Source organism: Chrysoperla carnea, chromosome 2, assembly GCF_905475395.1.
Source record: "Chrysoperla carnea chromosome 2, inChrCarn1.1, whole genome shotgun sequence".
In the NCBI taxonomy this organism is placed as follows: Eukaryota; Metazoa; Arthropoda; class Insecta; order Neuroptera; family Chrysopidae; genus Chrysoperla; species Chrysoperla carnea.
Window position 1 is genome coordinate 32,985,388 of NC_058338.1, and position 13,405 is coordinate 32,998,792.

Sequence of the window (13,405 nt, forward strand, 5' to 3'; positions counted from 1 at the left end):
GCGAGGTTTCCAGCGGTTTTTAATTCAAACATTTACAGTGGTAGAAGATTCTAGACTTGAAATACCTATATAAGAATATTCATTGATAGGTGATATTAATAAAATCCTTACAGAATGCTTGAAAGAAAAGAGTTTTAAAGCTGAATTTTACGACTGCATTTTTAATAAAATTAATAATGAAAAATTTTATCAGGTTTCGATTTTCCAAAGCGCTTTGTTTTACAACTCGTTATTAGTTATTAGTTAAAGTTATTTAAAAAATTTAATTACCTTTTATCCTGTTGATCTTCGACAAAAATGTAAAATTCTGTCAAGTCAGAAGTTAATTGAACCGCATCAGACGTAAAATCATCATCTATATATACATCTCTTAGTTGTGTTGTTATCTACAAAAAAAAAAGAAGAATATAAGCGTTTTTTTTCTAGGTAAATGAAACGAAGCGATTTTATTTCTTAATAATTTCTAGCCACTTGGTAATGAAATGAAATATCTCAATGAGCTCGATGTATCCAAGATAAAGAAAAAAAATCGAAAGAACTTCATTGATTTTTTTAAATTTAATTCAATTATTATAAATCAATTCAAACCTACCAAATCTTGATCATAAGCTGAAATTATGGCATTATTACGTATCAATAGTGTAGTCAGTCAACACTTATTGTCTTAATTGAATTTTTTCAAATTGTGGCTTTGAGACAGATATTCCATATCTGACCTGGCTTCTTTAAAATTTCATTGGTTATTAAACGCTGATCAAAATAAATAAAAAAAAACTTTATACAGATTGGCAACCATCTCATTAGGGATTAAAATATATGAAGTAAAACGTTCTTATGCATAAAACAAAGAAAACAACACAGCAGTATTGTATATCAATCACATAGCCAGGCAGGTTTGATGTGTGTATTGACAGCGATCATGCTTTATTCAAGGCACTGTTCTCTATGTGATATGGTCGCTGTCAATAAACACACCAAATCTGCCTGGCTATGTGATTACTATATAACACGGCTGTGTTGTTTTCTTTGTTTTACACATAAGCACGTTTTACTTCATATATTATAATGCCTAACGAGATGATTGCCAATCTGTATAGTGTTCTTTAAAAAAAACTTTTTAAGAAAACGAATATAGCCAAATAAAAGGTCACTGATGAATAAATATTTAGAAAACATATTTATGCAAATACAAAACGGCGTTTAAATGATTATCGACTCTTATTATGGCAAACGTCGAGCAAATTTCCCAAAAAAAAAAAATAAATAAATAAATAAAAACTCACATATAATTGTAGTACATTTTGCCAATAATTCATAAAATTTGGCGATTTAAATAAAATCATTGGACGATATTCACTTAACGGATCGTCTATCATGTTAAGTGTTAATTTCTCGGTAAATGATGTCTGTAGAATTGGCGACAATGATGACGTATTGTTTAAATTAATATAAAAATTTAAAATATCAAATGTACGTTTTATTTGTGAATAAATTTTCTGTTGTTGAATTTCATACTCCTTTAATGACTTTATATTTTGTTTTAAACAATTAATTTGTAATTTTTTTAAATTGTATGAAATAATTTCTTGATTTGTTTCGTATATTTGCGGATTATGATTTTCCGAACAAGATATAACAGCATCTATTATTTCAATAATTATATCTTTAATGAAATGAATATTATTGTCGTTTTCTTTTAATTGAAATAATTTTAATTTCGATTTTTTTACTTTCTTGTGTACTTGAACATTTTTTATATCAATAGATTTTGTTTTTTGAATTGGTATTGCATCTGGAATTTGCAAACTAGAAAATGAAATATTGTTTTAAACTAATTAATCGTTTACAACAATATAAATAAGATCAATCGATATTATTGCAGCGAAGTTCGGTAGCTGTGTCTAGAACTGTGCAGAGAAAAGCGAATTTTATAATATTCACTATTCAAGTTCAATAATATTCAAATCTAAAAATTATTTTATGCGCTTTTACCAATTATTATTAACTTAACTTTTTCACACCATTCTCACATAATGAATAGTTTCAATTTTCTGGGCGATAAAGTTTGATAATATACTTTTCTAGAACTCTTAAAGATAAAACTAAAATCATGAATAAATTTTTGATGTCTCGCTTAATTTGTGAGATATCGAAACGTGCAAATGAAAATCTGATATGACTAGATGAAAGTTATTGGTGAGTTGTTTAAAACCGTTGTTGTGGACCTGAACGTAGGAAATTAAATTGCGCCGAGCACACATACAAAGAGTTACATTAAGAAGGGTTTGTAAAAATTATTTTACTATTGTAAAAATAGAAAGGAAGCAAGAGTAAGAGTGTAAAGACATCATAACACTTTGACCAATTAGTGCGTTAAAGACCTTAGTTTAAAAAATCTCGCTAAAACAAAAGAAAGTACTCTATACTTGTTAATAAAAGACTCATGTAGAAAAACTAGATTTTGATGGTAAGGAAAAAAGTTTTAAATTTTGCGCCATTGTTGAGCGGAAAACAATCAATTTTTGATCATATAAATATATAATACAGTTTTTTAAACGTGTTAGAATAAAAAGCAAACGTAAAAAAGTTCGTAAAAATAGGGTAAACATTTTACTTCGGGTTTGAAAATGAAAAAAATGCTGTGTCACTGTCTTATACAGGTGTAAAGTTAGATTTCCCTAACAGAGCGGTAACGTACAAAACTACTGTTAGATGAAACCATACGCTCTTAGGAAAAAGGTGCTTTGGCAGACACAAAGATAAGGTATTTTCAATATAGCTTTTTATCCTTTATTAGTTTTAGAAAACATGACTTTATTTAGTAGATCCACACCAAAATGACACCGAATATCAATCACTAACATTTCAGTTTGAACTTACTCTACCACACATTGTTAAAATGGTATTTGGTATGATGTACTTTTGTCAATGTTTGAAAAAGATTACAGAAGGTCATTTAACAATTATAACAAAAACAAAAAAAAAAAATTGAATTTTTAACTTTTCTGTATTTTAATTTTTAAATTTATTTACTTTTTCACAACCGACAGTCCCATAAGAATGGATAAAAATCAAACACAAATATTTTTGTTTGTTTTAATTACAGAATTTTTCTCTGTAAATATATGGTGTTGATCCAAGTGGACTACATTTTAAGAGCCACTAAAAAAGACTGGCAATTTTACAGACTTTTGACACAAAAAATTAGTTAGAAGCTAGTATTTTTAATATCGATTGATCTTGATTTTTGATAAATAAAATATTACCATTTATTTTTTTCTTTTTTCCATAAATGATTTTCGAAAAAATTTTTTAATTCATCAATACATAAACGTTTTTGTTGTTGTACTACAGATAATTTAAATACTGGCAAATTATTTTTCTTCTTTTGCATTAAATATTCTGGCGAATCTGCGGTAACTGGAACTTCAATTATAGTTGTTCTATGACTTGCAGGTTTAATATCAGTATTTCTAGTAGAAGATAATGTAAATTTTTAACAAAATTATCCGTGATTAACTATTATAATTGATCTAAATCACTTATTATTAGGAAAATCATTTTGACATGCGACAACCAATAGTTTAAAATTCAACTACACAATTGCAGACACAAATTGCGACAACCCACTGGCTATACGAAGCTGCGGTTGGCTTCGTTTTGAAACAATACAAATCTTCTATGTTTGTCTCTAGGTTCGGCATATGTGATTTAGTTTTTTTAACCTCGAAGTGCAAATTACTATGCACATTCTAAAAGGACATTGGTACAGATGCCACGAGAAGTTGAGAGTGTCCAATTTAATACCTGAAGACAGAAAAGAACTAAAATTTATTGTTATGAAAAAGTTTAGGGGCATCAGTTCATGTTTCCCGATACAATCATATAAAACAGGCCTTTCTAAATTTATCCTAACTTTGAGGGCATAATCTCCCACTGATAGGAGACCAAGTCTTGATGCCAGCGGCAGCTAAGATTATCTCTACGACTGGTATCCTAATTTTGTAGTTTTTTTTTAAACAATTTGAAAATTTGAGATCCTTTCTGCCCTCATTGGACACCTTATCACAGCATCTTGATCAATGTACTTTTAGCAGATGCGTGATATATTCTCACTGCCTCATTCTGACTTCAGGTGGCCAGTTGGATTTCGACAACGAAACTTTGTAGATAACTCTAGTAATTGGATTAATTTAAAGTTTCTTCAAATTTGAATTATTCGAAAAGCTAAATTCTTTATTAATTACAATTTTACACAAACCTGACATACAATTTCGTGCGATCAAAATTTACTCTTGGCACAACAGAATCATGAAGATGTTTTGTTAAAATTTCATATTCATAAATTAGTTTTTTAATGTCGTAATTTCTAACTACAGCTTCATCAAATCGTTTATTTAAGTTTTTATTGTTGGATGTAATTTCTGATGATGATTGCATTACATTTTCGGTTGCCTTTATGTCTTGTAAATGATTTTTAATAATCATTTTGGGATTGCCAGATGGTGATACTTGTTGCAATGTATCCTCAACTATCCCGTCGTCTTTTTCTGTTCCATTACTTTCAGAATTAATTATATTTATGGTAATATTTTCCAAATATGTATGAATATTTTGTGAAGTTTGTTTCGTCTCGTCCACTACATCTTCATTAATTGAAGTAATTTTAGTACAAAATTCTGAACCAGTTTCCGAATGTTTAGTTAGAATTTTATGGGAGTAATGTGGCATTGCATCTACTATGCTTTCATCATTTTCGGTTTTCTTATTAGCAAATTTTTTATTTTCCCCATTGTGGTAAGTTGAATTTATAATTTCATGAGAAGGTTGCCTTATGCCATCTACTATGTCATCATCAATTTTAGTTTCTTTGGTAAAAAATTTTGGAACTTTTTCCAAATTGTTAGTTGAGTTTATAATTTTTTGAGAAGGTTTTGCATTAATGATGCTATCATCAGTTTCGGTAGATGAAATTTTATATGAGGCTTCGTGAAAAGCATTCACTATGTCCTCATCAATTTGAGTTTCTTTATTGGACTTGTTTTGAATATTTTTCGAATTTGTGGTGGGAATTACAATTTTACGTGGTACCGTTTTCAGCGAACTTTTGTCAAAATCTGTTATTTTATGTAATAATTTTGATTTACTCGTTTTTGGCGTTCGTTGCATAGAGCTTAATTCGTCTACTTTTTCAGGCTCTTCGTATGTAATACCTTTATCTTGAGGTGATTCATTTGTGGTAATACTTTTTGGGGATGGTGTAGTTGTTGTTGATAATTGTTGATAAATATTTTCTGGAGTGATATATTTTTTGATAATTACTTTTTGTAAGTTCATTTCTGATGATAATTGTTCAATGGATGTAAATAAAAAAATATTTTCGCCATTTTGAAATTGTTTCTAAAAATTATACGATAATAATTACATTGGAATTGGCTAAACTGCTTGAAACACACAAAAAGTAAAATATCTTAAAATTTATATTCAATAAGACGGGTGGCGTAACGAAAAATTCAAGATCTGAGGGGCGATCAAAATTAGTGTAATGAAACTGTCAAACTTTTATCTGATTACAATAGAAAATCGTTGAGGATTTTTTAAGTTTTCGATGGCCAACAAAGTAATTTGATTATTTATAAGTACTTTAATAAATATTTTATATTAGACCTCGTACATTATCATTATAATCCCCAATAGTCCAGCGCCTAATGCCCGGTTAGGATAGGATGATTTTAAGAAATTAGGAATACAATAAAATTACAAAAATATTAATTAATCATAAGAACATTTTGATTCCGAAATGTTTCTCTTAACCGGGAATAAATTAACTATCTGAATATTTTCTGACTTTCAAAATCTCAAAATTATTTAACATTTCCAGATTTTCCAAATCGCTCGTCACTTTAAAGAACGAATATTTTTGTTTGGATGAATTGGTTTACTATCTCCGGTTTAAATTACCACGCCAATTTTAATAAAATATCTTCAAATTTATATGGGTTTTGAGTAGAGAGATTCTAATTTGAAAGACTTACCTGCATTTCCTTTAATATTCTCATTATTTCCGTTAAAGATATGCCTCTTTGGTTTGGATCAATTTGAAAGCCATTTTTTAAAATATTATAAATCTCTGTTGGTAAATAACGATTATTTGTCAAAGGAATTCCCATTCTCCATTTTGTATAAACTTGCGACAATTGTGTGTACGATATATTTTTCCAAGGAACCGACACTAAAATGGTAATAAAATTATTGATATAAGGTAGTTAGTTGATAAAAGAGTATTGGCCCTAATAAAAAAAGGCAATCTTTTTGAAAATAAATCGAACGAATAGAAAAAATCTTACACATTATTTCTTTAGCCTGCTTTTCCCTGTGCACGCGATATCTTTCTTATTCCTTTATCAAATTCCATGATTTAATCCTCATTTTAAATAAATAGTAGTGGTCCATACCCTTTCTCGCAGTCGGTATAAACAAAACTAAATTAACAAAGATAGTACTTACGGTAACAACATTCCCATAAGACAACACACAATGAATAAACGTCCAATGAAACATGCGCTTCAGGAGGAGATTGTGAATCAAATAATTCTGGTGCTAGCCATTGAAACCACTGTTTTCTACCAATATTTTCAGTAATTTTTCCAGAATTCGTCGAAATGGAAAAATCAAAGCCAAATATTTTAGCGTTATTGAAATCATCCGATAATGCAATACAATGACTCGACATTGTTGTATGAATTATACCCATCATATGGGTAAATGATAATGCTTCAGCGATTTGTAAAATTATTCTAATGATTTTTGGAAGTGATAATGCACATGCCTGAAAAAATACATCGTTTGTAAATTTTTTTTTTTTTTATTTTTTTTTTTGGAAAGGTTATTTACATGAAAATTACGCTACTTGTCTGTCAACAATATGTTACAAAAATAGTGGTTAGTTTAAGAAAATTGGGTTTTTATAAAATTAACTTCTTCATTTATAAAAACCAATTAAACATATCGACCGATCAATTAATCCCATGTGAAATTAAAAAAATCCGGCAACCTGCTTAGATAATAATAATAGTAAACAATAAGAAGAAACTTCTTGAAAGTAATCCATCAGTAGAAGACAGAGATATTTCCTGGGGCCAAGTTATGTATTAGCCAAGTTATTACGTATTAAGTAAGTGAAAATACAGGTCTCTCGAGATAAAGGTAAACGGGGAACGCCAATTGATTATTTGGTGGTATTTCTCTCAAGAGGGATCCTGATTTTATACATAATTCTATGTAAGTTTTATAGGAATACTATGTAAGGTTTTATAGGAGATTTTACTTCTTTTATTATTGCCCTACATGTAAGTTTGAATAAATGAATTTATCAACGGTATAATAGTTAAGTTTAATTAGTAGTAATGGCGTGATGAAAAACTAAGCGTGTCAAGACAAGTTTTAACATCCTGGACCATTTTGGTAAGGTAAATATAAGTATGGCTTTGAAGAACGTTTGATATAACCCATTTTGCAAAGCAAACCGAAACTCAGATCAACCTCGTTTTCAAATTCCATAGCAGGTGGTCTTAGAATTTGATTAATCAGTTTAATTACATAATAATAAGTAATAGCGACAACAGCGTCTTCTTTCTATAATACCTTCATGCTAATAACAGTTTCAGTTAATCTTAAATAATTTTATAATATTTACTGTAGAAATCTACTTATACAGATGGTAGCTTACCATTTCATGAAGATGACAGTATAGACTATGACGAAAATATTGATATATTGGCATTAAATAATCACCACTATCAAACGTATAGCCCATTAAAACAAGAATATTTGGATGCCGTATAGATCTGAAATTTTAATTGATTACAATTAATTCACAAATAATATTTACGAGATGTCCACAGGTCATTCATGATTTTTGAAAATTTCGTACTCGAAATTTGTTTCTCAATGAAAATAATTATAATCGTGGCGATTTAAAATAACAGTTTCGGAATACCAAAGCACTAAGAATAAAAAATAATCATGAATAATTAAAATAGAAAATTCTTTATCATGAGAAAATACAAAAGTTTTCTTAGATTAATAATATTCTGAAGAAAAATAAATGTCTGTTATTTCATGTTATTTTTTTGAATTTCCGAATTGAAAATCGATAAATTCAAGTATGAAAGACTTACGATAACGCGTTTATCTCCGAAATCAATATATTTGAGCTGCGCAATGTCGATGACTTAATTCGACGTATCAAAATTAATGTGTTATTCCATGATGGCTTTCGCCACTCACAATACCATCCAAAATCTGCTTTTATACCAGTCTTATGCCAATTTAATTCTTTGAATGGTATAAAGGGGACGTAGCTAGTGAATTCCTGTATAAAAAATAAATTTGTGTCATTAAATGATGCTTTTATTTATATATCCCGAAAAGAAAATTTTTATCTACTGTAAAGCGGTGAAAATTTACTTATTTATACTATGGGTATAATATATACATAGATAATAAGTATTTATATTTATTATAATCAGATGTCTATGAATATATCTGTCAAACTTATTTGTGTTATTTCGTATAGTGATACCCATATTACGTCATCAATTTGGATGCCCGCGTTTTTGACAGTTTAAAAAAGGTTTAAAATTTAATTTAAGTTTTTGGTAAGAAAGCGTGTGTATTTTTCCGAAATAAATTTTTGGTGGCTTTTTATTAGCAAAATCAACATTTTGAAATACTTTTTCATAAATAGTGGAATACCCTATTATTCCTGAAATCAAATTTTAGATAAGAACTTTACAAAAGATTTAAATTTACTTGCATTGCAGATATATAATGGAAGAAATATAAACTTACCATATGAGAAGCTTCTTCGGCTGACTGTCTCACAGTATGTTTGATAAAACCATTTATTCTGTCATTATTCTCTTTAGATAAAGATGTGCTTCTTACTTGGTACCCCGAGTTCTGTTTAGATGATGTTGTATTTCTCATGATATTCGAATCCATTACATCTTTGACTGATAAAGAACTATTAATTTGCTGTATCTTTGAGGATTCAACATTTGAATCTGTATTTGAACTCATTTTAGTCAAATTTTTTAACGAAGCATTGGGTCTTTTAGCTTGCGATATTACCGAGGTATTTGAATCTGTTTTTTCCGTCATCTTACGATTTAAGGATTTTCCTGAAGTTTGATTCAAAATATGCACTATGCAGTCTTTGCTCAAGGTTTTAAAATTTTCAAAAATCAAAACCAAAAAAACCAAAACAATTTGGCGGCAAAAAGTTAGATGTAGATTCCGATATATGGACCTTTCTGATCATTTAAAAAAAAAAAAACTGGCTCGATAGGTTGAGGTATAAAAAAATTCTCTATGAAATGGTAAAATGACACGATTATCTACTTTTAGATGTGAATACAAAAAAAAAAAAAGAATATAATTAAGTATATATAAATAATAACGAAGGGAATATCCATTTAAATAGGATAACCTAGGTGGGTGGATGGATATTTTAGGCTTTAAGCGTAGTGATGGTCTCAGTGGTATCCTCTGGAAACTAAACCCTAATGAAATGCAAAATAAAACCGCATTTTTTAGTTAAGAAACATTAGTTTTTCCGGACTTTTACAAAAAATTGTTTTTAGAGATTTTAGGAAAAAAAAAAACATAATACCTGTTAATTGAGAACTATTTAAATTATTTCTACTTGTGGTTTTTGGAATCTGTTTATGTTGAGTATTCGAATCAGAAGATACCTCAAAACTTGTACTCGGTACCGTACCGTGTTTTCGTAACGAATCATTAATTTTTCCAGTTTGAAATTTTTCATAATTCACCGACGATGAAGTGTTTTTATTTTCTATTCGGCTCTCATTATTTTTGTAGAATAATTTTGTAGTGTTGAATGTGGATTCTCCTGTATCTTCAGCAGAATTTTTCTTTGATAATGAACTAAAACTAAGAATTAAAATTTACAATTTGCTTGTCTAAAATTCTAAAAAAATACAATTTACACAGGTCTACCAAAAAACTGCATAGGATTTTTTTACATTTTCTTATAGATTTTGACCTCCCAAAAACAGGAAAAATATTCAAAACATTCTATCACATAGGTTTTTATAGATATTAGTAACAACATAAACTAGTCTTTATATAGTATTTTATAGTAATATTATATTAAACTAGTCTTAAAGTTATTGCACGCGATGAAAATAAATCAGTTTCGCTTCCAATGGGGTATTCTGTGCGTATGGAAGAAAACTAACTGTAATAATTTGGCCATTATCCTGGAAAGAATCAAATATCAGGACCATTAATGAATGGTTTGTGGGGACCTTTGGGTCAGCAGGCAGCTGACGATGCTTTTGGGTCAGCAGGCAGGCTATACTAAATACCCTTGCTTCTTATGCTTATGGGATAGTGGAGCCAGAGAACAGCATTGGACTAAAAGTGATTGGCCACCCCGAGAAACTTTAAAACTTGGAGACAAAAATGTTATAAATACTACTTTGGTGCCGCCAGAAAAAGTTTTGTTACCACCTCTCCAAATCAATTTGGGGTTGATGAAACAATTTGTAAAATCACTGCAAGAGGGTGGAGACTGTTTTAAATATCTATGTACAAAATTCCCGAAGCTGTCAGAAGCAAAGTTCAAAGAGGGAGTTTTCACTGGCCCCGACATCAGAAGGCTTTTAACCGGCACTATCTTTGTGTAAAGTATGAATGAGAAGGAAAAATAAGCTTGTGTATCCTACAAAGATGTAGTGTGAAAGTTTTTGGGAAATACTAAGGACCCTGACTACAAATCCATTGTTCAACTGGCAGCATACGAAGCTCGAGGCTGCAAGATAAGCCTAAAGGTCCATTTTTTGCACTCCATATCCTTTTTTCCTGAAAACCTGGAAGTTTACAGTGAAGAACAGGGGAAGCGGTTTCACAAGGAAGATGGGATGTCACTATGCTTGCAGGCTACTGTATAATTATTAATAAACGAGTGCTTTTACCAATTTTTTGTTTTTGAATTTGCAAAAAAACCCTACGTGATAGAAAAAAATGGCCATCATTTCTGAAATTAGCGTATTCTAACACATAATTTAGTAAAAATATCTCATGCTTACAAAAAAATTTTTTTTTGCAGACCTGTGTTATTGACAATTTTGTTGCAAAAACTTACCTGCTTTCTACAATATCGTCACTTATTATATTATTTTCATTATCTGTTCTATTATCACTTCCATCTTCAGCAAATTTAACTTTATTGGGTGTTATATTATGTAAATTAGGTGAACTTATATTGTCTTCGAATTCTGCATCCGTAGAAATTTTGATTGATGATCTACAGAGAATGTTTACATATATATAATGTGTGTAAAAAATATAATTTGAACAAATAGTTATATTTTACCTTCTTTCCAAAAATTGTGCAATTGCAGATAAATATTCTGGTGTTTGTTCATTATTAATTTCGGGATACATTTGATCATCTGAAGAAATTGAATTTCGGTTTTTATGTTTTCTTTCTGATTTTTTAGATTTTTTTCTGAAAAAAATCAATCACATCAAAACATGTCAAAAAAAAAGTCAAAACGTAAATAATTAGGAATTTATTCGAACGTACACAAATATAACTGATTGACTTAAAATTAAAGATGATTTTTCCGACATGCTTATATTTTTCTTTTATGGTAAATGCTTAAACTTTAACTTAAAATTTACGAATGATAATAGTTTGAATTTACTCATAAATTTAGAATGAAATTAAACGAACATGTTTAAAAAAAATAATTTTGAATTCTACGAATTCAAACTTATATTTTTAATTGTCGGTATGTTTTTCACTGGCGGTTTGTTTTGAGATAGAGAGAGATAGAATTACTTACTGAATCCATTTGATAACGTTCATTTTTGTGCTATAAAAACTTATTTATTATCGTTCTTTCAGACAAGTTAACGTGACGATTTTCAATAAATACTAAATTTTAAAAAAATTATCGAATATTGTTCCCATTTCACGGTTGGCATCATACTATCAATTTCGTCTTTTATTCTTTTTATCAATACATTTAACTAATAATAACATGTCGAAGTACAATCAAGAGCGGACATGCATTATATTTTTTTGTTTATTGTTATTCATTTTTAATTAATTTTAGAATAGGGTATAGTGGCGGCAGATGTATAAGAAAAATTATTATGAACCGGGTTCAAAATGTTAAGCTTATAATTAGATCTGCCAGGGGCTTGGAAATAATGTGATACATTTACCTGACGTATATACTTAAGAGCGAATTACACGCGTAAAAATTAAATATATTGTATTTTTAATGTACTAGGTTAGGTTAGGTTAGAGTGGCTGTCTTGAGATGGGACACACTTAGACCATAAGGTCCGTTGTGATACCGTAAAAGGGTTGGCCCATCCCTCGACCACTACTCCATGAACCATTTGGAGCTGTTTAAGAACAGCAGGAGGGTTTTGATGTCGACTGACTTTAGGTCGGAGAGGTCGTCAAAGAGAGGCTGGATCAAGTAAGTCCATCTCCTCATGACAAGAGCTGGGAGGTGACAGAGAAGATGAGACATTGTCTCCTCCTCTTCACCACTGTGACAGCTCCTGCAGTAGTCAGTCGCCAGGTCTAAGCGTTCAGCATGCTTGCCGCAAAGCCAGTGTCCTGTGATAACCGCAACAACATTGCGAACAGAGGCCCTTGGAAGTGATAAAAAAACTTCGGAACGCCTGCGATTGTATTCAGACCATATCTGTATTGTAGTACCTGATTTACTATCAAATTCTGCTGCTTCTTTAGTAATATTACACTAAAAGAATCAATCGAACTAATTTTGTACGCCATTATGTCCTATACTAAATGTTAATATTTAGAATGAATACCTGTATTTTGTGTTGACAAACAAAGGAAATTCATGTTTATTATTTGATGGGAGCCTATATTTAATTGCGAAAGAATATGAAAATTCGTATTCGTAACTTATTTTATGGGATTCTAATTTACATGCAAATTACGTAAATATAGGGTGTATCCTCTACTTTGTAGAACGGTTCTCATACTTATTTCGTCTACCATCTTATTATATAAAAGTATTAAGTTAAAAATTAACCTTACCGCTCCCCTGTAGGCCTCTAGCGCCCACCAGGGGATGATAGCGGGATATCGCCCACTTCGACAAACACAGCGTGTAGACCATTATACGATTTTTATGCAGCAAACTTATAAACATATTTTGATATGATCAGGTATCGTTTCTTATTTTGTTAATTATTGGACACACTGTTTTCTAATCAAAAAATTTGGGAGGAATTTTTACTTTTTTTGCAAGCAGGTACTTTTATCAAGAATAACCTTTTATCGTACAATTCTAAAAAAACACTCCAAAATCAACATCAT

General features: G+C 29.8%; 1 protein-coding gene across 1 annotated transcript; it reads right to left on the minus strand.

The window, feature by feature from the left end:
- Positions 1-266: 266 nt before the first annotated feature.
- On the minus strand, positions 267-9,165 carry LOC123292637 (probable serine/threonine-protein kinase DDB_G0267514). The gene is made up of 7 exons (XM_044873350.1): positions 8,854-9,165; positions 8,181-8,374; positions 7,730-7,847; positions 6,508-6,829; positions 5,148-5,294; positions 4,294-4,679; positions 267-386 (listed from the first exon to the last, which is right to left on the minus strand). Exons 1-7 carry the CDS (start codon positions 9,163-9,165, stop codon positions 267-269), a joined length of 1,599 nt encoding a protein of 532 aa, XP_044729285.1.
- Positions 9,166-13,405: the final 4,240 nt, after the last annotated feature.